Below are 26,153 nucleotides of genomic sequence, written 5' to 3'. Positions count from 1 at the left end.
CAAAAGCAAGCAGACTACTAGAAATAACAAGCTTGGTAAAGTTGCTAAAACAAGATTAACATATACAAAATGTATTCTGATATGCTGAGCAGTAACTCACAGAATATAGACTGAGGGGACAGTCCATCATAATCATAGAAAAATGTGCTGTGTTATAAAACATAACACAACCACAGATATCCCTATTAGAAAAATCTCTCAAAAATGCAGAAGGGAAATACTTCACGCTCTCGGAAGAAATCAGGAATGATTTCCAAATGAGGAAGCCCGCTTCCGTATTTTCAGTTGCATTAATACTCCTTAGGAAAGAGCTCACAGAAATATGAGTGTCAAATGTGCTCTGATTTTGAAGAAACAAAATTAACGGAACAGTGCACTTCTCAGAAGGCATGCTGTGAGACACAGCAGCTTTCCAGTGATGGGCCCAGGCAGGTCTACTGCAGGTGGCCCATCGCCGGCACAGGGAAGCACTTAGCTTTTCAACAGATCACATACCACCAACGTGCGCAGACACAACGTGCTTGCTGGGGCTCGGGGGTCTAGAGCAGCTTGCAAGTCCCAAACTTTGATTTTCCTAGAAAGGAAAATAAGATCGTGGTGAGTGGAAAAGTTAACATTTTACGTATCGTCAAGCACTTCCTTAACAGAAAGGAGCGCACGTGAACGGCCTATTTTAAAAGCAAATGGGGCACCTGCTGATGTTTTGACAAGGCATTTAAACCAATTACACTTGATTTTGGAAAAAAATTAGGACCTAACAATTCTCAGAAGTGCTGAAATTGTGAAGAAATATTATTTTAAGGGAGACAAGAAAACAACTTCACATCTTCTAAAATCAACTCCTGACTTGATAATCTGTCACCAAATTCATTAATCAGGGGGCTCTATGGGGCTGAGCAGGTGCTGCTGACAGAAGCAAGGGCTCTCTGTGAAATTCCAAGGATACCTTTCTCCAAACTAAGCAAATGGTGAGAGTTAATAATAGGAGTATGAACAGACCAACTAACCCGTCTGTGAAGTATATATAAGGTCATCTTGAAAGGTTTACAGTTGCCATTTGCTCATTTTAAAAGTCATGGGGCTTTTTAAAGAGGATGTGTTCAGTTTATCAAAAGGCAGGGGGATGGGGGGGGGGCCTGGTTTAATTGATGGCTGGGACAAAGAACTGAACTCCCACACAGCTTAAGCTACTCCCTGAGTTTACAATAATGGTGAAAAGCGTAAGCCTAGTTCATCCTGCCGGGCCCAAGGGCCCTCACTTGATCAAGTGGCATAATACGACCTGCCATCCACCGTCACAGAGAACACACCTGGCACGGGACCTGGCCCATACCTAGCTGCTTTAACATATACAGCGCTTACTTTTCCTCTTGATATAGTTATGCCGTGCGTTGGAAACACATACCCATCATAGGCCCCACTGACAATCCTCTTGTTATCAAACCGGATGCATCGGACCAATTCTTCATGTCCCTCTAGGACTCTTAAACAGGCACCACATTCAATATCCCATAGCCTTGAAAGAAAAACAGATCTCTGTAAATCAACTTCCTACACGTGACCCACACTATACCTATGTGATTTTCACTACCCTGGAATTCATTTCTATCTCACTCTCAGTCCACATTATCACATACGAAGACATACACATACATTTACATCATTTGTGTGTGTGTATGTGCGTACGCACACGCATGTTCTTAACTGAAATACAGTCGATTTACAATGTTGTGTTAGTCTCTGGTGTGCAGCATGGTGATTCAGTTATCCCCCTGTGTGTTTTTAAAGAACTAACTTGGGAGGAAGGCTTACTTTTCATTGTATTTCCTTTTATATAGTTTGGAATTTTTACAAATCACAGGCATGTTATTATTATTAAAATAAGACCAACAAACAAAAAATTTCAATTCTTTTTAGTTACTAGGCATTCTCTTGATGTCTGAGTTGATTAAACCAAGTAGCCAAATGGTCTAGGGAGGACTTTTCTGGGGGAGATAGGGGTTGCAGGCTGTAAAGAATAAAAATCACATGAGTGTGGAAGAGGTAACAGACACAGCCCGGGGAGCAGGCGTCCATTCCAGGCACTTCCAGCCTGGAGGCCATGAGGCCCACTGAAGTTAGAACTGGCAGACCAGCATGGCGGTCTCCCCTCCTGATGAGGCTCAGGGGTACCCCCTCCTACGTACACACTGCACACTAGGGTTGTCTAGGTCACAAGGTCAGAGGGGGAGTCTCTCTTGAGGTATACACAGTGTCTTAGACATATAAACCCACTGACTACCCCCAGCCCTTTTCTCTGTATATGATTTATAAAACAACTCTGAAAATAGAGACTTTTCCCCTTTTTTTTTCTATTACCATTGATTTATCTACATTATTTGCAAAAAACCTCCCCAAAAAATCACAGCAAACTAAGATGTGCAAAACAAAATTAGCAAACTAATTCTGTAATGACTTTTTCCTGGCCTCTCCACCAGGAGCTCCTATCATATATCCAATGAACCTTGTACCACAGCCACCCCAGGCAAACCCCGTCAGGGTCAATGACGATGGCTTCTCAAATCTACTGTGAACAGAGCCACCCAGCACTATGACTTCAAAGTGCCTCCCCCCTATAAGCTGTACAACAACACACGTTATTTTGTAAAAACTCAAAGAGATTCCAAAGCATGAAGAATACAACAGAACCAAGATTCAAGTTCTCAGCTGACTTTTATGGTATCTTAAAACTCAAAATGATAAAGAAGCCTTTCGGCAGTGACAACTATATTGTGGTCGTTTGCTATCTTTCTTTTAAAAAAAAAATAATCTTGAACCCAATACTTATTTTGCCTAAACAAGCAATTTGGTTATAAAAAAAAAAGCTACTAGCATAAGTTGGGACATTGGAAAAATGACTTGGGATAATTAGACACTTAAGGGAAGTTCTTAGTAAGATAAAGTGTTTAAGGATAGTCATAGTTATTAGCAAGAAAGGACACTGAGTGCTGGCAAGAAAAAAGGGAGATAAAATAAATGATCAAACAGGACTTGATGGCAGCGTTGGAAAAGGTAACCAGAGTACATGCCCATCTGTCAGGGAGAGAGCCGGGAGCTCCCAGGGAAGGGAAAGTAGACAGTCAGGCTGGAGTGCCCTCTGCTCTGAGGTGTCATGGTCATAAGTGATCCTGGGTGGAGCTGAGGTTTCTAAGACTCTGTGTACTGAAGGAATCCGGGAAGAACACCCAGGGCATACACAGATCACCCACTTTAGTATGCCGAGACAAATAAATTAATAAATGTTACCTTAAGTTTCTTATCTGAAGCAGCCCTTGAAATGTGAGTCTTGTGAGCATTCGGACTGGGAGATGAGTTCACATTCATGCAAAAAGGAGCCCAGCACACCAACTTCTACCCACCTTATGGTATTATCTGATGATCCACTAACAACCAGCCGATCCCTGTACTGGAGACAGGCAATGCCTCGCTTGTGCCCATTCAGAGTACGAACAAATTCACAGGTGCTCGTGCTCCAGACCTGCACAACAAATCAGCAATATTTTTAAGAATGAATGCAGAGAAGTCCTCTCACAATATATCTTAAAAAAAAAAAATTCAGAACTTCTAAGAATGACCAAAATACTTGATTATGAAGTATGCTGGGGAGGCTGGGGAACAGACTGGCCAGCATAAAGTTTTCTTAGCTGCTGAGTGATAAAACTGGAATGAAATACAGAGGGGAGTTGTGAAGTCTCCAAGCCTTGAGATCTTCACAAAGAGAACATCTCCTGGATGGTTCAGACACTAATCTGCCCAGAGGGAAGAGTCCAGGCCAGATTTTATGTTTTTATGCCAGCTGACATGTCAAACCCAATACAACGTGATGTGAAAAGGCTTCACCTTTCACACCCTCCTCTTTTCCAGCACAGTTTCTTGAACAGCTCAATTTGTTTTGACACATCACTCCTAATATTATGTATGTGGAATAAACAATTCCTCTTTTGTGAAACTGTCTGTAAGACTTAGATGTTAATAGACACACTTTAGTCACGCCAAATAAGGAGACATAAAGCTATCAACGTGTCCTGAGTTATTTTATTGGCTCCATTTGCAGCTCAATGGGGTAACTAGATATCCAGAGACGGAAGAATGAAGTTGGAGCCCTACCTCATGCAGTATACAAAAATTAACTCAAAATGGATCGATGACCTAAATGTAAGAATGGAAACTATTAAACTTTTAGAAAAAAACATGAGTCTTTGTGACCTTGGACTAGGCAATGGCTTCTTACACATGACAATGAAAGCACAAGTAACAAAAAAAAAAAAATCTGTAAATTGGACTTCATCCTCAAAGTTAAAATTATTTGTGTTTCAGAGAACACTGTCAAGAAAGAGAAAAAACAATCCATGGGAAGAGAATATTTGCAAATCACTTATCTGATAAGGGATTTGTAGCCAGAATATATAAAGAACTCCCGCAGCTAAACAATAAAAGACAAATAGCCCAAGTTTTCCAATGAACAAAAGATTTAAATAGATGTTTCCTCTAAGAAGATTTTAAAAATAGGCAATAAACACATGAAAAGATGCTCAACATCATTAGTCATCAGGGAAATGGAAAGCAAAACCAGAGAGATACCACTAAACACCATAAGGATGGCCATAAGAGACAGAGACAGACAGACAGACAGACAGACAGACAGACACACACACACACACACACACACACACACACACACACACACACACACACACACACACGCATTAGCAAGGAGATGGAGTAATATTTTGGGCCGGTATTATGCAACATCTATTTTGTAATAAGGCCCAAACCCTCCTGACTTCCAGGCATTGGTCTTGTACAAATTGGAGTGACTGAGCCGTGAGTGAGTTACCACAAACAGATTCTAATTTCCCAGCTTCCAGACTACCCCATCTAAAGTTTAATGCTATCAGCTCTGTGATCTGTGAGGCTAGATACTGGACTGCTGGCCAGTGCAGGTCATAAAAGCCTGTACATTGTTGGTGGGATTGGAGAATGGTGCAGTCATTCTGGAAAACAGCTTGGCAGTTCCTCAAAATGTTCAACAGAGGGTTACCATCCAAGAGAATTAAAAATATATGTACAGGCAAACATTTGTACACAAATATTTACAGCAGCATTATTTATAACAGACAGAAAGTACAAACAACCAAAACGTCCATGAACTGATGAGTGGATAAGCAAAACGCGGCACCACCACACAGGGAACTGTATTCAGTCATCACAAGGAACGAAGACGCACTGGTTCACGCTACAGTGTGCGCAGATGAACTCTGAAAACGCTGCACTAAGTGAAGGAAGCCAGACACAGAAGGTCACGTATTACATGATTACACCCACTAGAAATGTCTACAACAGGCAAATCCACAGACAGAACGTAGATCAGTGACCGCCAGGGACCAGGGGGAGAGAATAGGGGTTTGACTGCTAATGGGTATGGTTTTTTCAGAGGGTGAGGACAATGTTTTGAAACTAGCGATGGCTATGCCACATTGTAAAGATACTAAAAACCACTGAATAACAGGCTTTAAAATGATGAATGTTGCAGTATATGAATTATATCTCAATAAGGCTTTTATAAAAATATGAGGAAAGCTAAAATTTTTGAAAGTTAACTTGGATACTGGAATCAGAACTGAATTTACCATATCCTGTGGGTCACTCTGGACTACAACGCTTTGTCACATATCTGCCTCACACCACATAATGAGCTCCCTGAAGGCAGGGACATGTCTTGTTCATCATTGTATCTCCAGCATCCAGCCCAGAGTCTATGGCACGGTGGGCTCTCAAAATTAGGTGAAAAAAAAAAAAAAAAAAAATCAAACCTCGACTCCACCACCAAGCAGCTGTGGCTTCCAGCACGGTCCTTCACTCTCTGAGCCACATCTGTAAAATGTGGCTCAACAGAGTGCTGGGAGGGTGGACTGAGGCAGCGATGGAAAGCTTCTAGCACATGGTACATGTTCCATAGGTTAATTCTCTTCCCCTTAGAAAGGCTATTAACAACGTCATTTCATGAAACAGGAGACTGCTCTCTGTCCTGAGCCCATGACCCTTTCCTCCTACCTTGCCTGTGACTCTAGGAGCGTATAGAACGGGGTGCCTCATAAGCACAGAGGAGAATAAAGACCTTGCCAGAGGCCAGGTTGGTATAAGCCACCTCTGCTCTCTCTACGTTCTTAAAGGGCTGGGAACAAGCAGAGCTATGAATGCAGGCACACTTACTTTGATGGTCCTGTCACCAGAGGCAGACACAATGTACTTATCATCAAAGTCTACTACATTGACAGCAGCACGGTGGCCAACCAGGACACGGCGTAAAGTGATATCGGTGGCAGAAGCCATGTCCCACACTGCAATGGAGCGGTCCTTGGAACAGGTCACCATCAGCCCATTGCTGAAGCGTAAGTGCAGTACAGCCTCGTTGTGGTGGATCAACGTGTTCAGAACTTCGCCCGTGTTCACATCCCAGACTCTAGAGGAAACAGAAAAGCACAACACTTCATTATCAAGACAACCAGGAAAAGATTCTGGCATCTGAGCTGGGGGCCCATTCTTAGCAGCAGGCTGGGGAGGTGTGGCCATTACGTGTATCTGGTGATTAGGGTCTGACACTAAGCTTAAAAGAAGCCCCCAGAAGCAATTTCTCTATTTGGGAAGAGATGTCGAGATGGCTTCAAGAGAGAAGGCCAACTGCAGCTCTGCCCAGGTTTAGGTGTATTAAACAGCCAGGTATTCAGGGATGGTGTCTGCAGGCTGATGGCAAAAAAAAAATGACTCAAGTAAGTGGGCTTTGCGCTGAGTTTGAGATGACACAGGAGGAAAGCCTGGTGGCTGGGTTCTAGGCTTTAAGGTCCCTTTTGACCTCTGACGGCTTTTGAGTCCACTATTTATCCACTGCAAACTGGAGACTAAGTCACGGAGTCTCGTTAATCACCACACCCATCTATTTGCCCAACTAGTTTACGGACAGAGCCAGCATCTCCCAACTGCTTTATCCTTGAGATACAGTGCTCTCAGGGGCACCCCTTTCACATTACAGCTTTTCTGTAACCCCAATCTCCGAAGGGGACAGAGCAGAGCAGGAAAGACTCAGGCTTCTAAGGCTGAGACAGGATCTACAGCGGAAGTAGCAGCCTGGAAGCACTGAGTCAGGGAAAGGATACCAGGCGTGCTGGTGACTATTTCAATCTTTTAGGTGTGCCCGTAAAATAATCCTCTTCAAGTCTCTGACTCACCCCAGAAGAGGCATTTCCTCTCCCTCCACATGTCATGTCTTCCTAAGTTACCAGCAGTCCAGCTGAGGCCTTACTGCATTATCTCCAGGCTCTGGTGAACTCATCACTACACCAAAACCCAAAGCCATCTGGTGTGGAAAAATGTCCTTGTCCCAGTGGCTTAGGAGTGGATCCCGTTAATGTTTCCTTTCTACTCTCTCAGCTCCCAACCAGCAGTCGTGGCTTCCCTTCAGCCAGAAAACACTGCTGTTTCCATCCTCATCACTCTGCCCCTGGGGTGGCATCTGAAAACTGGTGTCTGCATTACTGGAAAAGCTACATAGTATCAAGACAGCCTTAAATGATATAAATTCAAGGTTCAAAACTAACTATGTGACTCTGAGTAAATTATTTAAACTCTCTGGCCTCCAGTTTCTCAATGCTATATCTATATAAAAAAAGAAGACACTATTTACCTACTTAGAAAGGTTGATGTGAGAATTCAATAGGGTGACCTACAGAACACCTGGCACATTATCTGTGTCCCTCCAAAGCTTCTGCAAACAACTGCTTCTGATTCTTGCAGTGCCTGCAGGCCACTGCCCACCACGCTCTTAGGACATCTGCCTCCTCCCTCACCCCTCTGGAGCACGGTCCCCTGGGAGAGACAGCCTACTGCTAGGTAATGTGCTTTTACAGGAAAGCAGGTTGCCGTCTCATTCCAATGTATGACGATGGGAATAGGACCTACTTAACAAGTTAGCTTTCCTGCCTACTTTGCTCAAATGCACCTGCACCAAAAGTGGTTCTGAAATAAAGCATACAACAAAAACATCTGCAGAGTATGTGTGTGCTCTTGTGCAGAAGAGGGCGTGAATCTCAGTCTCCTCGTGGAAGGCATACAAGCTCAGACCTGCGAAGCCAGATCACTCACCTCACTGTGGAGTCTGAAGAGCCAGTCACAATGACCCGTTCATCATACTGCAGACAAAGGACAGAGCCAGTGTGTCCCGTTAACACCTTCAAACATTCCAAGCTGGTTTTATCCCAAATCTATTGAGACAAGATCAACCATAAACAGTAACTTAGTATATCACATTCTGACAAATGTTTTTGTGTCATCTTATTCTCTGAATCATAAAACGAAACAAACCTGTTACAGTAAACAAGAGCAATAAACATCAAACAGGTGGTAAACAACAAAAGGGGAAGAGGCAATACTGAATCACTTCCAGAACAAATGTACTTTTTTGTTTACTTTGTCCCCATAACTACTCTACCCATTACACTTAACAGCCTTATGAAGAGAATTCTTAAATAAACTCTATGAAAAGAGTTGGCTTACCCTCTGGAAAACAATGTGATGGTATTTATTAAGAGCCTTTAAAAATGCATGCCCCTTAACCCATTACATTTGTTTACAAAAATTTTTAAATAAAAAATGTTCAGCATCTCAGAAAAATTTCAAAGTAAACTAGGAAGAGTTTTTAATGAGAAAGTATAACGCTTTATTGCAGTTGCAGTTTTTAAGAATCAGAAGAAAAATTATCTATATAGTGACATAAGCACTAAGTATTTAAAAACAGATTAAAAAGAAGTAAAATGTTGACAGTTGTTGGTTTTGTACTGAGTGCTGTTTTCCCTTCTTTTGATCTTCCCAGTGTTTTCCAAGTTTTTAATACTGTCCGCCTATAATGAGGAGGCGGGAGTTGATTTTTTTCGAAGACTGTGTTGTTAAAAAATACATTCTGTGAACCTATTTCTTCCCTTGTAAAATACTACTATCATAATTTGCAGTGTCCCTGAAGTTTACTACAAATGGCCGAGACGTTACAAGCACTGCGGTCAGTTAAGTGCCTTCCTATAAAAGCAGGGCTTGCTTCTCACTTCTGACCCGGCAGAACCACAGTTATTTTGGAAGCGTGATCAGTTCATCAAGGACCGGAGCAGAACCAAACACAAAAAGCTCCCAACCACTGGTCTAGAGGAGCCCTCTAAAGGGTAGTTCTGCTCCTCTGTTCCACACCTCGTAAACCAAATGCAGGCCTAATTTAGGAAAGGGTGTGCCTCCATTAAAGAGAATTCTTTGGAAACGCACCCAGCGTAAGTGAAATGCAGCCCATGGCCAGCCTATGCTTTGACAAGGTCCTTATAAACCATTCATATCTATTCCTTAAAGGAGAGATGTCAAAATTAAATAGTAACACATGTCACTCTTTCCAGAGCATATCTGTGGCCACAGGTTAGGGCTGTCAATAAGTATTACACAAAAAGAGAGTTCCGTGGTCGGTGTATTTTAGAAGTTGGAAAACTCTGGGTGTCTCTACTGCAGACCTTCTCAGAGCCTTTACATGTTACTATACCCTGTAGATTTCTAAGAAGGGGACACAGCATATAGTGTTTTCTAAATTTCTTTGAAGGGAATTATTCTTCAAAGCAATATCCTTTAGATTCACCTCCACAGAATACCTTTTGGGAAACACCATCATACATACAGAAAATCAACAAACCAGTTTCTTTACATTATATTCTGTAATCCAGAGTAGTTTTCTGCCCTAGTTATTGGAATTACTGAAATGCTACTATTTCATATTTATTTTTTAAAACAAAAAAAAACAAACAAGCAAAATACTCTTTAACTCACCTAAAATCAAATAATACGAAAAACAGGGCCAAGGTGGAGAAAGCTCACTACAACCTACCCTCCCGGTTGACTGTAACTAAAAACTCTACAGAAAAAAATACAAAAACAACTAGCTGAGGACTCTGAAAACTGGGAAGGGCGGGGCAGCAGGGAGAAAGCAAATACATCATGGCAAGGGGTAAAAATTTGGAGACGCGATCCACATGGGGTGAGTTTACCATTCTTTCTGTCTGTTGTTTTCTCGTTTCCTTTTTTTGTGGTTTTGACCCAAAGGTTGGTCCAAACCAGGGAGATGCACTGTGAAATAGCACAGGGAGCTAAAATCTGAGAAACCACTCTTTGGGGACAGAAAGGCTAGAAAAGGGATCCTTGGGGGCCAAAGAATGTGTGAACCACCTTATTTTTTTTCTCTTTTCTCACATGGCTTTGATCCAAGGACAAGCCCAGTCATGGAGATGCACTGCTGAGCAGTGGCACAGGTAACTAAAATTCCAAGAGAAACCTCACTTTTCTGGCCAGAGTAAAAGGAAGAAAGGATCCTTGTGGGCTGTAGAGACTTAGAAAAATCCAAAAGAGGAAAGAGTTGGGGGAAAAAAGGCTCCCCTAATTCTATATGAGAATCCAGACAACAGATGACTTGGACTTGCCCTTAAGCAGTGCACAGACAGGGCAGACTGAACCAGCACAGCAAAGGCTATAGAAAAGTGACCTGATATTTAAACCCCTGCTGAAGTCTCTGACTAACCTCTGAACAGTGCAAGCTCAAGACAGACCCAAAGTAGCATGACAAAGACTTTGAACAGCAGAAAAGAGATCAGAATCAAACTGCCTAACTAGGCTGACCACTTGCTTAAAAATATACTCACCCATACATATTCTCCAGAGAATTATAACAGGATCCACAGTCTTTATAATATACATCCACAATGTCTAAGATACAATCCGAAGTTATTTGACACACAAAGGCCAAGAAAAGTGATCAATTCTCAGGGGAATGGACAATCAACAAATGACAAGCTGGAGACTACCCAAATGTTGTCATGGTCAAAAACTTCAAAGCAATTATTGTAACTATACTTCATAAGGTAAAGATAAACACACCTCATGTGGATGCAAGGAGAGAAGCTCTCAGCAGAGAAACAGAAACTATAAAATACAGTATCTGAAATTTAAAAATTCAATCAATGGGGGAAGATACAGAACAGAGATAAAAAATTCAGTCCACTTGAAGACAGATCAATAGAGATTATCCAAAAAGAGAGGGAAAAAAGATTACAAAAAAGTAAGACAATATCAATATTTATGTAATTAAGAGTCTCAGAAGGAAAGGAGAAAGAAATTGGTGCGAAAAAAAAAAAAAAAACTGAAAAAATAATGGCCCAAACTTCTGAAGTTTGGTGAGTGAAAGACATAAATTTACAGATTCAAAAGGCTCAGTCAAAGACTTCTTAGATATGACATCAAAAGCATGAGCCGGGGGGGGAGGGTATAGCTCAAGTGGTAGAGTGCATGCTTAGCATGCACAAGGTCCTGGGTTCAATTCCCAGTACCTCCTCCAAAAAATAAATAACTAAATCTAATTACCTCCCCTCCAAAAAATAAAAAATAAAAAAATTAAAATTAAAAAAAATTAAAAAAAAAAAAAGCATGAGCCATAAAAGAAAACAACAGCAAACTTCATCAAAATTAAAATCTTCTGCTCTACAAAAGACATCATCGAGAAACAAAAAGACAAGTCATGAGCTGGAAGAAAATATGGGCAAAACATATATAAAAAAGGTGTTGTTTCCAGAATATATAAAGAACTCTCAAAATCCAATAATATGAAAACCCATTTTAAAATTAGGGAAAAGATCTAAATAGAAGCATCACCAATAAATACACAGATGGCAAATACATGTGAAAAAATGTTCGTTGTCACTGGAGAAATGTAACTTTAAATCAAAATGAGGTATGCTAGATATTTATTCAAATGGCTAATATCCAAAAAAACAAAAACAACAACAAAAAACACCCAACCCTGAGACTACAAGGGCTGATTAGGAGCAGAACAAAAGGAACTCTCATACAAGTGGGTCATAAAGAGCCACTTTTAAAAAAACAGCTTGGCAATTTCTTAACACGTAAAACACATACTTACCATATGAGTCAGCAATCTCACTCCTAGGTTTTTACCCAAGTGAAATGAAAACCTACGTTCTCACAAAAATTTGCATGCATAGGTTTACAGTGGCTTTATTCATAACTGTGAAAAACTGGAAACACAAACGTCCTTCGATAGGTAACTGGATAAGCACACTGTGGTATAACCATAAAATGGAATACGACTCAGTAACAAAAAAGAATCAACCATTGCTAAATGCAACAATGTAAAAGAATCCCAAAGGCACAATGCAAAGTACACAAAGCCAGACTCAAAAGCCTACATGCTGTGTGAGTCCATTTATAGGACATTCTTGAAAAGGCAAAATTATAGGGACAGAAAAGATCACTGGTTGCCAGGGCCTGGGGGCAGGAAATGGGCAGTAAACACAAAGAAGCAGGACAAAAGAATTTGGGGGATGATGGAACTGTTCTGGATCTTGATTATTGTTACAGTTATACAATTCCCTGTGCTTGTCAGAACTCACAGAATTTTATACCAGGAGTGAATTGACCTGGATGTAAATTAAAGCTAAAGGTAAACAAACAAACAAACAAACAAAACCCCACAATGTTTTCTTAAATATGAGACAATTTAAGCTACAAACAATGTGAAACAAAATCTGTTAGAGCTATCAAACATTAAACCAAGAGAAATGATCCAGTTTATCTACTACTGAAAAGTGAATAAAAACAATATAAATTGCTCTGTCATTCTTCTGTGTTATCACCTGAGCTTTTCACAGAAACCATAAAAGGCAACGAGTGTGATTTACAGGCTAGCAAGCGTCATCAGCCAGCAGAGCGATCAAGGGCCCTGGGATACTGAGGTGTTTTCTCTTTGCACCTGAACCCAGAACACAGAATTTGAGTGTGCTTAGAGAAGGATAAGAAGTGAGGCAACCCAGAGGTCTGGTGTTAGGACGGGGAGATGCTCTGGCTCCGGGTCTTTAGAACCACACAGAGAGCTGCCAAGGTTGAGAGGAACAGAGGAACATTTTCCTCCAATCTGGAGGAAATGGAGAGATTGTTACATCTAGTATCTAACACGTAACTACAATTCTAAAAATAATACATAGAAGATGCAGTCATTCACCTTAATAGAATTATCCCGCAGGCCACTGATAATTTTCTCATCATCATACTGTAAACAGTAGACACCTTTACTATTTTCAGAGCGGCACTGAATCCTCTGCAAGTTGTGTCGTCCACACCGCCAGTTAGATTCTATAGTCTAAGGGGAAAAGGAGGCAACAGATGAGTTTTTGTGAATCAACTATTCTATCAGGGTTCAGGCTTTGGCACTGCTTCCAGAAAACAGCATACCACTGATACTCCATCTTGGTTTGCATAACTGTCTGTGGATAGGAATCACACTCTCTTCCAAGTAAGACATTAGCCCAACAATGTTTTTCCTCAAATGTTCCCTGCCCGTCTGGCAACTGACATAGGATTTCCAATGAGTTTGGGTTGGGTTTGAAAAAAATGGCCTAGACAGAATCCAATATGTTTAAAGAATGCCATTTGCACCCAAAACATACAAATAAATAGTAACTCATTGGGTCACTCTCTATTGCCAATTAAAATATTTGGCAGAAGACCACCACTAACATTAGGCATATACTGACAATCTGTGTATCCATCCAAAGCATTGTCTTGATCATTGAGAAAAGATATTGACAACTACTACATGCCAATTACTATAGAAAGAATTTTGTTGCCCATTTTTAATCTTCCACCAGCCTGAAGCTCCTTTAGAGTAAGAATGGCACATTTCGGCCCTGGATTCTCATTCTTACATCATCCGTGCAACACCTACTGAGATGGCAGGTACCGGCTGTGCTGGGCACGGGGGTTTAGATCAAGAGGAAGCATACTACTTTCATAGGATGCACCCTGCAATACCTAGGCACACAGCAACTAGAAGTGGATATACTCTAAACATAGGTTTATTTGGTGAAGTGATCCATGCATTAACCCTGGAAGAAAGTTTTTATCATCTCTTTTTACAAACAAGGAAACAGTGCAACCTGCCTGGAGCCATAGACCTAGTAACTGGTTGAGTTAGAAATCACACTCAGTTCTTCCTGACTCTGAGTCTATGTTTTTTCTAGTAAAATACACAGTGTCTATAAAGAAAATGTAGTCTTAGCTATCAAGGCAGTCAACACAGAACACAAAAAGATCAATAACTCCAGATAAAACATCATTAACAAATGAGTGATTAAAAACTGTAAATGCTGCAGGACTTAAGGGATCTTAAACAGCGCTATGGCCTGAGACCAGTGGGCAAAGTTTAATGAGGAAGTGGGTCACGCCCAGAGCACAAGACCTAACCTCTGGTAGTGGATGTTACAGATTTTCAGGATCAAAAGATATAACGTTTCCACTAAGAACAAAGTGTCACTTCCTGATACTTGAAACCAGGGGAGGACAGGGACCACAGTAATTGGCTACACCTGAGTTCAGAATCTACTTCAAAAGACCTATCTGAGTAGCTAAAAGTTTAATTAGTTGTTTTGCTGAAGAAAGGAGGTAAATCTCACCTTTATTCACGATAAGCACTTAATTACTGGGTTTGCTGACATCTAACAAACCATACATCCAAGGCAATGTGCTTCTGTGTGCTCTAAAATGTTAAAATTTACTGAATGTTACGTGCCAGGTACTATGCTTCCACAACACTACGCTATGTGTTTTATATATTTTATAGTTAATTTAATCACCACAACTCTGAAGCCAAAATTATTGTCCCCATTTTACAGGAAAGAAATGGAGGACTGGAGACACTGATACATACATGCTTAAAGAGGAGAATCTTTCCTCATCTGTGGCCTCAGTACTTAGCACAGGAGCCTGGAAATGTAATTCCTGTCCTCAAAGAGCTCCCATATATAGCCTTGAGAAGGCAGGATCACATACTTCTCGCACCCAGGGGGTGCAGAGCGGCACCATGGAGATGCCAGGAGTGAGGAGTTGCTCATCTGTCCTTCTGCCACCAAGTCAGAGCTTCTCAGCCAGCAGCAGCATCTCTAGTGAGTTTGTAAAATGTCAGACACAAAACCACATTTCAAAACAAACAAATTTAAAAAAAAATTCACCCCACTGCTGCTACCACTATCAAGGTAGACAGCAGATCTTTCTATATAAACAATTTTTTAAAAGGGGACCCGGAATACAAAGAATGCTTGGACTCATTTAGAGAAAGAATTTATTTTTAGGTAGTGACTGTGCCACCTTAGCATGCTAATAAGCGTACCAGGAGAAACACTGACTTAGGAGGCAGACCTACCGGTAACAAGCCTTCTTCATTTCATGGCCAGTGACTCTTGGCCGTGGTTACCAACATTCAGGCCACACCCTGCCAGGGCCCAGAGAGTTGCTGCTGAATGTCATTCCACATAAATCCAAAACATCACAAAGATGAATCCATAATATGTCTTATCTATGTATCAGGTGTTATTTAAAAAGTCATCTACCTGCTCTTAGTTTTAAAATATACACAACTGCTTTAAAATATTGAATCAGTAAGTAGCTCTGCTCCTCTGTATATTGCAATGAATAGAAAAAGCACATTTACTATCACATGGGAGTTTGAAAAAAAATTTTTTTAACTTAGAGTGGGTGGAGGAATCCCCATAGAAAAATGAATTTCCAACATGCTCTCCCACTATTCTAAAATGTTTTCTAAAGCCAGGTGACTTGGTTATGTTCTTCTACTGTACCTAACACCCTGAGGACACAGCAGAGAGGAGCTGGGGAAGGCAATACCGTCAGCCTGGGACACACCCAGCCCCTGAGATGCCTGGACAGAGCACACCACCCAACATGAAAGGCTGGGCCATCCCCTCTATCTCCAACCCTCAAACAAGAGCCAGAGGCCAGGACCTCTTGAAAGCTCGGCTAGATAACAGGCTTTCATTCTAAGCCAAATGGAAGCTAGGAAATGGCTTAGCTTCTCAACACTCAGAAAGAGCCTAATATTTGAAAATACACTTCTGAATTTTGAAAGAAAAAGCTTGCCAAATAATTTTTAATGGGTCATTTTAGGAAGTTTCCACCTAGGGCTGTTTTAAAACTTATTAGGTTCATGAATCCCAAAACAAGGGTAGCTTGTTTCAAAATGCCAGGAAAGCAACACTACACCAGAACAGGGAGCCGACTGCTTTGTTGCACACCGACCCTGTATAATTCCTGAGACCTCACTCTTCTCAATTCTCAAGGCCACCCACAAAAGCAAGCAACACTTCCTGCTGACTACGCCTGCCCAAAGTACTACCTACCACCATACTTGACGATCTCAACCCTTATTAGAATGCTTATATAAGCCAGGTCTTTTTCAGAAAAACTAGACCTTTAAAAGTGGAAGGCAGCCCATTGTGGTAGAAAATACCTAGGCCAATTAGCAGCTTTGGCAAATGACTTGAACTGTCTGAGCTGCAGTTTCCTCCTCTGTAGAAATGGAAAAAATAATACATACTTCCTCAGATCTGCTGGAAGGATCAGAGATGACATATGACAAGTGCCCACGACAGCACCTGCAAATGGCAGCAGTGATGCTCGTCCTTGTCTGTGGACAGCACTGACCAGGAGGAGTAGGCTGTGACCAAAAAAACCTCACCAAATTGCCAGGAACTGCTGTCTCAGCCTAGGCTGATCTTCAGTGCTGATGGCCCTGGGCCCTCCCCATCCATTTCCAGGAAGGGGCTCAGCCTTCACATGCAATTCAATGGTTAGCTTCACTTCAGCAGCAAGAATAAAGGGCACACACAGGTGCACCTCTTTAATTATGCAGATACCTGCCATTTCGCTTACACATCATGTGGTGTGGCTACTGTAGAGGAATATTTCATGTTTTTGAGAACTTGTAAAATCCCCTTACCCTGTGCAAATTTTCAAAATACTGGGAAAGTAGCCATGATACACAGAGTATACAGCAGCATTTAAATTGGCAATAGAGTGAAAACAGATGTCTGAGTATGGAGAATAACATTATTTTTAGAAGCCTAAACACAACTGGGTGGGTGGGCAAGTTTTAGCATTTTCTGGTTAGGACAATGTTAATATCAAGTTTGCAAACCACAAAAAAGCTCCCCACTTTCCCTGAATAAAATGTGGTTTATTAAAAGGTGCGATACAACACACCATCATTCTACCAGTGTTCTGTTCCAAGGAGACTGCTTCAAAAGTTTTAATCCAGTGAATAAAAAGAAGAAAAAGGCATATTACATGAAAGAGTTTGCCACCACTCTGAGATGCAAAAGAGAAAAATCCAAGTTCAGGACATCAGAACTCTGTCTAATTAACAATACCTATCTCTGTTGAGGGACACTTGGAGGCACGGTAGGCTGAAATGGGCTTTGGACTAGAGTCTCAGGTTAGACAATCTGAAGATTAAATTAAATCACTGTCGCAAAATACCTAACAGTGAGCTTCCCCATTAATGATAATGATGATAATGATGGTAACAATTGAGACTCTAGATAGCAAAGGAAATATGGCTGCTGCTTTTAGGAATGTGCCTCAGGTTTTCCAGGAATTCCTTCTCAATTCAGAGGCACTCTAAACCCTTTCTCTCTCTCCTTCTCTCTCTGTGTGTGGCAAGAATACCCATGAGAGATGAACCTTTGCAGAAAGCTAAGAACTCCTATTTATTCTCTCCAGACTTCATTTCTCACATTCTCATTTCCTGAATAATAGGGGTTGGCCACACTAAGTCAGGTTCCCTACTTTTTTTCTTAAAAGTTAGCCAATTCCTGTTGGGTCAGTGCAGAGGGCCAAGGTCATCTGCTAGCCAGAGCCAAATATGGAAATGGATGGATGACAGGGGCAGCACATGAACCAGAGCTGTCAAGGCAGAGCAAGAAGGTGAGAAAGCAAAAAGTGCTGCAAACTGGCAACCCTGCAAAGTATATGGAGAAAAAACACAGACACTCCAAAGCCGTGTGCAGGCAACTACGGAGGGGGACAAAAACATCCACTTCATGCTCAGAGTGCAATGTATCTTTTGGCAACAGGCTTAAAACCCTTTAAAGCACTATTACCTTTCCCATAACTGTACTAAAACACAGCCAACTAATCTTATCTTAACTCAAACCCCTTTTTCAACTAAAAGTCAAGGACACTGAGTACTCACGCAATTGGAGAAAGATGAGAAGATCACCTTGAAAAGTCTGCGGGCATATAACAACATACCTCTTTCTCCTGCACTTCTTGAATTTTCTACTTTGAAAATGACAAACAACAACTCTAAGCCTAGAGCTAAACAGACCTCAGTTAAAATCCCTCTCTTCTACTTAACTATGTAGGAAGTTCTAAAACTTCTTAGCCTCAGTTTCCCCTTCTTACAGACATGTCCCTTGTTGTCAGAATTCAAGGCAATCATCTACAAAAGCCACACAACATAGTTCATGAGTATAACGCAAGGGCTTAAAACAGAGTACTTGTAAATATTACATTCTGCTTGTGACGGTTTCAGACCAGCTATATGGGTAAAAGCCAAGCTCATGAGTCTGTTATTTGTTTGATCCGTGGATCACTGATACAACTTGTGTGTCCACTCAGGGCAGTATAAAACACACTCCCAAAACAGAGTCAAAGAACTCTATTTTGATGAAGTACCAGTGATCTATAGCGCAATAAAAGTTGTACCAAGTGCAGAAGAATATAGTTGATCACAGACTCAGTGTCTCAGCAGCTGTGTGATCCTGAGCACGTTATTTAACCTTGTTGGGCCTCAGGCTCCTCAACTTTAAATCAGGGCAGGGCCTACCTTTCAAGTACTGTCCAGAGGTATAAATGAAGTTAACAAAGTGTCTAGCACAAGAAAACCCTCTATACGTGGTACATTATTTTTTATTATTATTACTATTAGTGTATGTACCAAAGTATAAAACATCGGCCCCTACACTAAGAGAACTAGCCCACAAGAATCTGGAGGAGACTCTTGTGGCCAACCAGTGGGTTTTCCTAAACCACACTTTAAGAACCACTGGGTAGACCACCATGATGCAGAGGTTTTGTGTCAAACAGGGTTTTCCCCCATAGCTCTATTTCCCCTTACATCTGCCTCCTCTACTAACTTTAAAATATTATTCCAGCCTGAGGAAATGGTTATGGTAGGTGGTGTCACATACTGTCACGCCATAGAAAACTGAGTTCATACTGTCGGTTACCATAGTACTCAAGCGGATTAAATAAAATTATCTATGCCACCAAATCTTCAACCTGATCTATTTATTTCTAGAGCTCCTATGTATTAATAATAATTGACTTTAGATATGATCATTCTTACAATAAAGGGCTTGCTAAAATTATTCAAGGAAATTCGGGGATACTTTATAAAGAATAGTTGGGGAGAAAAAAGTAAAAGGTAACATAGTTTCTAAGATGCAGGCACAGGCAGCATCTCAGTGCAACTACACAGTGGTAAGGCAGTCCCCTCTTGCCTGAAGCACACACACCCACCCAAAGATTCAAGTTAACACTATGGCTCGGCTAGTAACACTACAGGAGCAGTTTATTCTAGGTTTTGAACTGCCAATGGATCAATTAATTCCTAAACTTTATGATGTCTGGCTGAAGTTTTAAATTATTTAACCTTCCCTAAAAGGTTACTTTATAGCTCATTTTAGGGAACAGAATACTCAAGACAAGTCACATTCAGATTTACCATTAACCAAATGATTCCATTAGTTCACATCTGCCTTAAAAAGAGGGTGGCGGGGGGGCCTCCAAGAAAAAAAAAAAGCATGTGTTTCACCATTAATGAATTTTGGCACAATAACTTTTATGTCTATCACCTGGGGGCAAGGATTACTTCACATTTGGGAAACTGGGTATAACTTTATGGGTGATACGGCATTGCCTAGCAAAGGCTGAACTTTTCTGCCAAGGAGGAAATAGTGCAGTAACCAAGACCTGCCAAGAGCACATGTGAAAGAGTTAATGAGAAATGCCTGTGCATGTCTTTCCTGGTTCAAGGAAAAGGGCTAAATAATAAAACTGAACTAATTAGAACACATGAACAATATCAAACATCTCCAATGTTTCTCATCAAGTTCACAGAGTTTTACTGGTCTGGAGAAGTCGCACTCAAATCCAAAATGGTCCAGGAGCATAATTTGCTCTATAAAAGCCACTTAACCGTTGCTCAGAATCGTATTTGAGTGATTCTAAAGAAAAATTATGGGAAGTTTACAGAGGAAATCGAGGCTGCGCCGCCTCCAGTTCTCCAGAGATGGCTCAAAAACGTAAAACTCTGCTTACTTAAAGAACAGAGCCTTGGATTTTGGAAATTCTATCAAATTAGAATAAAAAGTTGATTTTGGATTAAGGTTCTAATTAACTGACAGCCCTGCAGAAGCATTTTGTGTTTCAGAGAAGTTAGATCATTTTTTAGAAAAAGGCATTATCTACCGTGAAGAATAGCTACAGATTACACATTGTGACACATTTGCTTCAAGCGTTCAGGTTTAAAAAAAATTACTAGTTCTATGATTTAAGATCAACAGAATACTCTAAGGCAACATAAAAAAGTTGAGAACAAGACACAAAGAGCCCATAAAACAGATAAATCATAAAGTTACCTCTATATCCTGGATAATCTTTGGGTATAATGACCTATAAAATGAATTGGGAGGGCCATCTGTGGGTCTGTTTTTAAATAGGTACTGATCCCTGGCAAATAAAAACAAACAGATGTTACATTTTTGCACATAAAAGGGTGAGTTTTATGTTTATGTAAACATGGTGCTTACAGAGATGAATCTTTCAAGGTTTTTGACTTGCATTGAGCTTTAATAGTTCAAAAGCAGGATTTCTGACAATTAAATGTACATGTTAGACACAAGTTTATTTCAGCTTACAGTTCTCTCACATGGTCCTAACCTCTTATGTTCTGAATACCCAACATAATAGTCTAGCCTTTCATTCTGTTGTTTAACAAAAAGTGCTAGTTCAGCTTTGAGAAAAATCTAACTTAGAACATATCAAACTTCTTCCCATAAAGAAAACACAGCCCTAGCCATCACTCACAGCACCCACCACTCATCTGCCACAGCTGGGGCTCTCTCTCTCTTGCTAGCTGGGCCAGGTGGCTGGCACGTGCAGAGCTCTAAAGCTGTATTTAAGATAATAGGTTGTCTCTGAAAAATCCTGCCCTCTATACCGCCCATCTTCAACCAGGAAAAATAACTCGTAGCAAAATGGCCTTATTTGACTTTCTCCTATTTTTCTTTCTTTAAAAAAAAAAAATCTATCTTTTGGTAATATTATCATCACCTAAGGAAAATGTGAAAGGAAAAGCAAAAACACATGGCTTTGAAAAGCCGACTCATTCAAACTATACAATACTGCCTAACAATTAATAAAGGTGAAATATGCATTTCAGAAAGGGTTATTCTAACAGCTTTAACTTTTCCCCCCCTCAACTTGACCACTCATCTTCTCCCACTTGTTTAAAATACGTCAATACATCTGGCAAGTATAACTGCCCTTTTTAGTCATCAAACTGACCCCATGTCAAAGAACCCTTTTCAAGGGAACAAGCAACCCAAATACTTACCACCCTCTCCTTTCTGAAAGTCCCTTCCATAGAGGATCAGTGCGCACCATTCGTTCAATCAGCTTCTTCCAAAGCATTCCTTCGGAGATCACTCGCTGCCATTCTTTACATACCAGCTCTGCTGCACACAGAGACCTGGCATCCAGGTAAGAAAGAATGTTTTCTGCTATGTGATCTAAGCCTTGCTCTACAAAATAGAAAAGTCAGTGAAGAAATGGGAAAGGAGATGGAAATGTACCAGTTACCATTTCCTTAAAGGTAAGAGGAATAAAGAAATCCTGAACCAGGAAATATACCTGAGTAATATCAAAAGTCTGCAGATACACAAGTGCATGAGTACATAAGCATAAACACTTCTTTTTGGTTCTGGTTTTTTAAGATAAAGCAAGTGATGGCAACAGTTCCTGTGTGTAAAAGCCAACCCTCGACAGTTCTCTATTTGTCATATACTATAATAAAAGATTTATTGCCATTTTCTTTTACATAACTCTGTGGGGCAATGACACCCCAAATTTTACAGATAAGGCAGAGAGAGGTAAAAGCATTCAAAGTTTCACCACTATAGCGTAGCGAAGCCAAGACTGCAACTCCAATCTCTTGCTCCAAAGATTATGTTCTTTCCCCTCTGGTTCACTGTGTCTCATAACAAATCATCCTATTAACGCATGACCTATGGATATCCCTCGGCGCTAAGGAGACAAAAAGTTTCACGAAGCACATGCATCTGAAAAGGCTTATGAAAAGTTGAACAATCCAAGACTTAATTAAGTCAGGTGTACTTAGATGTATTTTTGTCAATCATTGCTCCATCTCCTTCTTGTGGAGGTAAAATCCTCAAAACCATGAAACACATGCCTGAAAGTTCTAGAACTTTAAGAGGTTTATCCTACAAGATGCAGTATCCTCTCAAGGGCAACCAAGATTCAGCCTTTGCCAATACACACAGGGTAAGACCATGACTGCAGTCAACACTGTTGCCACCTATAAACTCCCACCCTGTGGTTTTGGGCGCATCCCCTGCAAGCTATCAGAAATAAAGCTCATCCCGAGACCTATTCTGTGCAGGGGTGGGAACACAAAACACACAGTCAGGTAATTCCAATTTCAAGCCAAGGTTCATCATGCTGTGGTTCTACGACATGAAACAATACTGAAACATCCCCGCCCCCTAGCTTTTTACACTATAAAATGGTCATCACCAGGAACAACTGTCCTTTCTCATGTTTCTCTGTAAGAATCAGATGAAAAAGTCCTATGACAAAGTTTTAAAGGTCACCATCCAAGGTTAAAATTTGTTCTCTTTTTCAAGATAAAGAGCAGTAGAGTAGCACTAACTTGGCAGGGTAGAGAGAAATCACTAGACTTTCAGAGTCTCCGTTTCCTCATCTGTATAAAATGGGGATAATAATCTCTGCCTTATTTTGAAAATACCCAAATGAGATGATGCATCAAAAATGCTTTAGAGACGACGTTTTTGCCCAACTCTAAGAATGACGATGTACCAGGCTGATGACAGTTTACAGGCCCTTCGTATACTAATTCTCCTGCTCTGGACTAGATCTAATATCCTAATCTGATAAAGAAGACTAACTACACTGAAACCACTATCTTTCCTTGCAGACGTCACTGTATTAGCTTTAATGCAGCAACACTCACATGCCTTCATCTGCGGTCATGTCATGGCAGACCCCTAAGACGGTGGGGAGCTGAACGTAGGCCCCTCCCCTCAAACATCTATTAAAACAATTCCCTCTGATTCTGTATTTGTACAGCTAGTTTAGAAGTGGGAGGCAGCTTCATGCCAAAGTTTGTATTATCCTGACTACAGTTCATCTTCAAAGTTTTACCTGACCCTTCCATTTCTGATTCTATCATCCAGAGGTGTGGTTATTCCACACAAGATCTGCATGATGGGCAAATGTAGTAAGTCTTTATCCCAAGTTGTTGGCAAACATGGAAAATGGGTCAGAACCAAGGACAGCACCCATGATTCTCTATTTCCCTCTAGGCTATCATTCATCCACTCATTAAATACTCACTAAGCACCAACACTGAGCCACCAGTTCTGTAACCATCTGAATTTTATGCTATGACCCAGCCCACATCTCTCTACTCAGTCCTCAAGGGCATTTGAAGAAACTCTGCCCATGAAGACACTCCTATCTTTACACCATGTTTCTGACCTGCTAGTTTCATAACTTCATCCAAAAAGCAAATCAGGTGAATCTGGCATGGTTGCTGTTTGTGTTCCCTTGCTGGTGCTTACTGCATAAAGTTGGCATTGCAATTGTTTGTTTACAAGCTGACACAAACTGCTTTGTGTACCTCAAAAACTATAAAATGCATAGAAAAATGTTTTTAAATTCCTAAATCCCACCTCTCAGAGACAATGGCTTTTAACTTTCTGTATACTACGTCCTTCTAAGCTTATACATCTCTACCTAGTCTTTTCTTGCAGTTAATTACCTTTTGAAAATCCACTTGAAAATTAGACTAGAATGGAACATCAAATTTAACAGCCAATATCTCCCAAATGCACCTTCTCCAGATCTCAAAACCACGAAATCTGCTCATCAATCATCGCTGGGTACTATCACGCAGGACTACCAAACACAGCCATACAAGCTGTCTGGGCACAACTGTACCCAGGAGCTCTACCTACTGGCTTTCGACCACTTCTCAATGTCGCACAATTCTGAAAGTCACAGCTGTAGGTTCTGTCACTTTCCTGGCACACAAGGTCCTTAAGTCTACTTGTTCACGGGAGCTATATGTTTCCTAAGGATCTCTGTATCTTTCTTGGACTACAACTTCTCTATTCTTTCTAGTTTTAAAACCATCATTCTAGTGGGAAAAGAAAAAGGGTAAATTAAATGAGTGAAAACACGCTGCTTCCTTCTACTGTCACTACGCCACCCATCCCAAGTACACTAGCCCTTCATTCTTCATACTCTTGCTCTGAATAGTTGATTATTTTATTTGTTTTCAGCTGCCCCTAATTACATAACCACTTTGGACAAGTGCATATTACTTGAGGCTTAGCCTTCTTGATACCATTCTCAAGGCTTCAGGCTACCTTTTCATATATCTTCATGCCCCTTTCTTCCATTTTTCTGCCCAAGTGTATTTAAAATCAGGGAAATCTATGGATAATCACATGGTGTTCTACTTGCGCCTCTTCACTGCTGGAACTGATGTATTATTAATCAGAATTTCAAATTTCAGAATCTCTCTACCCTCTTTGACCGTATTTTCTTTTACAATCTCTAGCCATGACCGAACAAACTTAGCTCTTCTCTGAATTCTCCAAATTCTGGGGTACTTATTTATCATCTAATTTCTACACTTAACATTAGAACACAATCACTTTCCAAAGTTTCTCTCCAATCACTAACCAAATCCTCCTAATTGGTTATAAACGTACCCCTAACCAATTCCCCTCTTGAATCCTCTGCTCTCTGAGAGAGGAAACAAACAGCAAGGCAAGAATGCATTATAGAGTTGTTTTTTCAGGCCTCAATGGCTGCCACATCCCCATGGTCTGTATATGAACTGGGAAAGCAGCATGCAAATTTTCCACCTGGCTGGGTGGTCTATGAGCTAGTTCTCAGAAGCCAGGGTGGTTATATTTGAATCACTTACGCCTACTGATTTTAAAAACAACAGCAGCAAAAGCAGATTCCTGGATATTCTCCTGATCTACTGAATCAGAATCTCTAAATGGTGGGGCCCAGGAATCTGTATTTTTAAGACACGCCACCAGATAACTCTGACATGCTGGGAACTACTGCTTTATAGAAGTAATATCCCTTTCAGCCCTCCCTGGTTTCCCCCCACCTCGCTAGCTCACACCACTGGGATGGCTGCATAAGGAAACTCATTACTAACACATACCTCCTGCTCTTCCAAGGGCCATTGGTCCAACCGAGGAACAGCTCAGTGAAAGCTACAAGATTTGATTCATTTCCTTTTGTTAACACTTTAAATTCATTTCATCCTTCTAGGAGGCAGCATGTTTTAGTCTCTCAGAAAATGCACTGGCTACAGAGTAATATAACGTAGGTTGAAGCAAATCAGTTTTCCTTTTTGGAGCTCAGTCTTCCATAAAATAGGAATGAATTAAATGCCTGAAATGGATTATCTCATATAACCTACACAACAACCCTCTGAGACAGGTCCTCTCCACAGCCTCATGTTGTAGAGAAAGAACTTCCTAACTTTGTTGGGAAGGTTAGTAAGAGGAGGTTACTAAGGAGCCAGATACGGAATAGGTACTCAACAATGTCAGTCTCTCTTCTTCCCTCTTCCAGACACAGCCTCAGCTGATATCCTTGGTCAAGAAAGCTAAAGTATTCATTGCTCTTGTTTGTTATTTTCTGCAGAGAAAATATTACGCCCTCCTCTAGCAAATCGCTAAGCCCTCTCTACTACTGGTACAGCACGAGTAAGTCTCATACTCCTTAAATATTTAAAGAAGAACAGGAATCACCCAAACTCTATTAGGTACCTTAGAATTGCTGCTCCCAGAAGCTGTGCAGACCTTGTAACTTTCTGGTTT

General features: G+C 40.8%; 1 protein-coding gene across 8 annotated transcripts in view; it reads right to left on the bottom strand.

Annotated features, from left to right (window-relative positions):
- FBXW11 (F-box and WD repeat domain containing 11) overlaps nucleotides 1-26,153 on the bottom strand; it is a 112,470-nt gene that overhangs the window by 9,514 nt on the left and 76,803 nt on the right. For 7 of the 8 annotated variants that reach the window (XM_032465101.1, XM_032465097.1, XM_032465098.1 and 4 more), the window contains 8 exons: nucleotides 21,596-21,782; nucleotides 20,619-20,709; nucleotides 13,127-13,264; nucleotides 8,179-8,297; nucleotides 6,253-6,502; nucleotides 3,399-3,517; nucleotides 1,406-1,516; nucleotides 496-574 (listed from right to left, as the gene is read on the bottom strand). In XM_032465101.1, coding sequence (XP_032320992.1) covers nucleotides 496-574; nucleotides 1,406-1,516; nucleotides 3,399-3,517; nucleotides 6,253-6,502; nucleotides 8,179-8,297; nucleotides 13,127-13,264; nucleotides 20,619-20,709; nucleotides 21,596-21,782 — 1,094 coding nt within the window. The remainder of the gene's footprint in view (nucleotides 1-495; nucleotides 575-1,405; nucleotides 1,517-3,398; nucleotides 3,518-6,252; nucleotides 6,503-8,178; nucleotides 8,298-13,126; nucleotides 13,265-20,618; nucleotides 20,710-21,595; nucleotides 21,783-26,153) is intronic. The other variant, XM_032465100.1, reaches the window with a different exon arrangement.

Source organism: Camelus ferus, chromosome 22, assembly GCF_009834535.1.
Source record: "Camelus ferus isolate YT-003-E chromosome 22, BCGSAC_Cfer_1.0, whole genome shotgun sequence".
Taxonomy (NCBI): Eukaryota; Metazoa; Chordata; class Mammalia; order Artiodactyla; family Camelidae; genus Camelus; species Camelus ferus.
The sequence above is the reverse complement of the archived record's forward strand: the minus strand, read 5'-3'. Positions and strand labels throughout refer to the sequence as shown.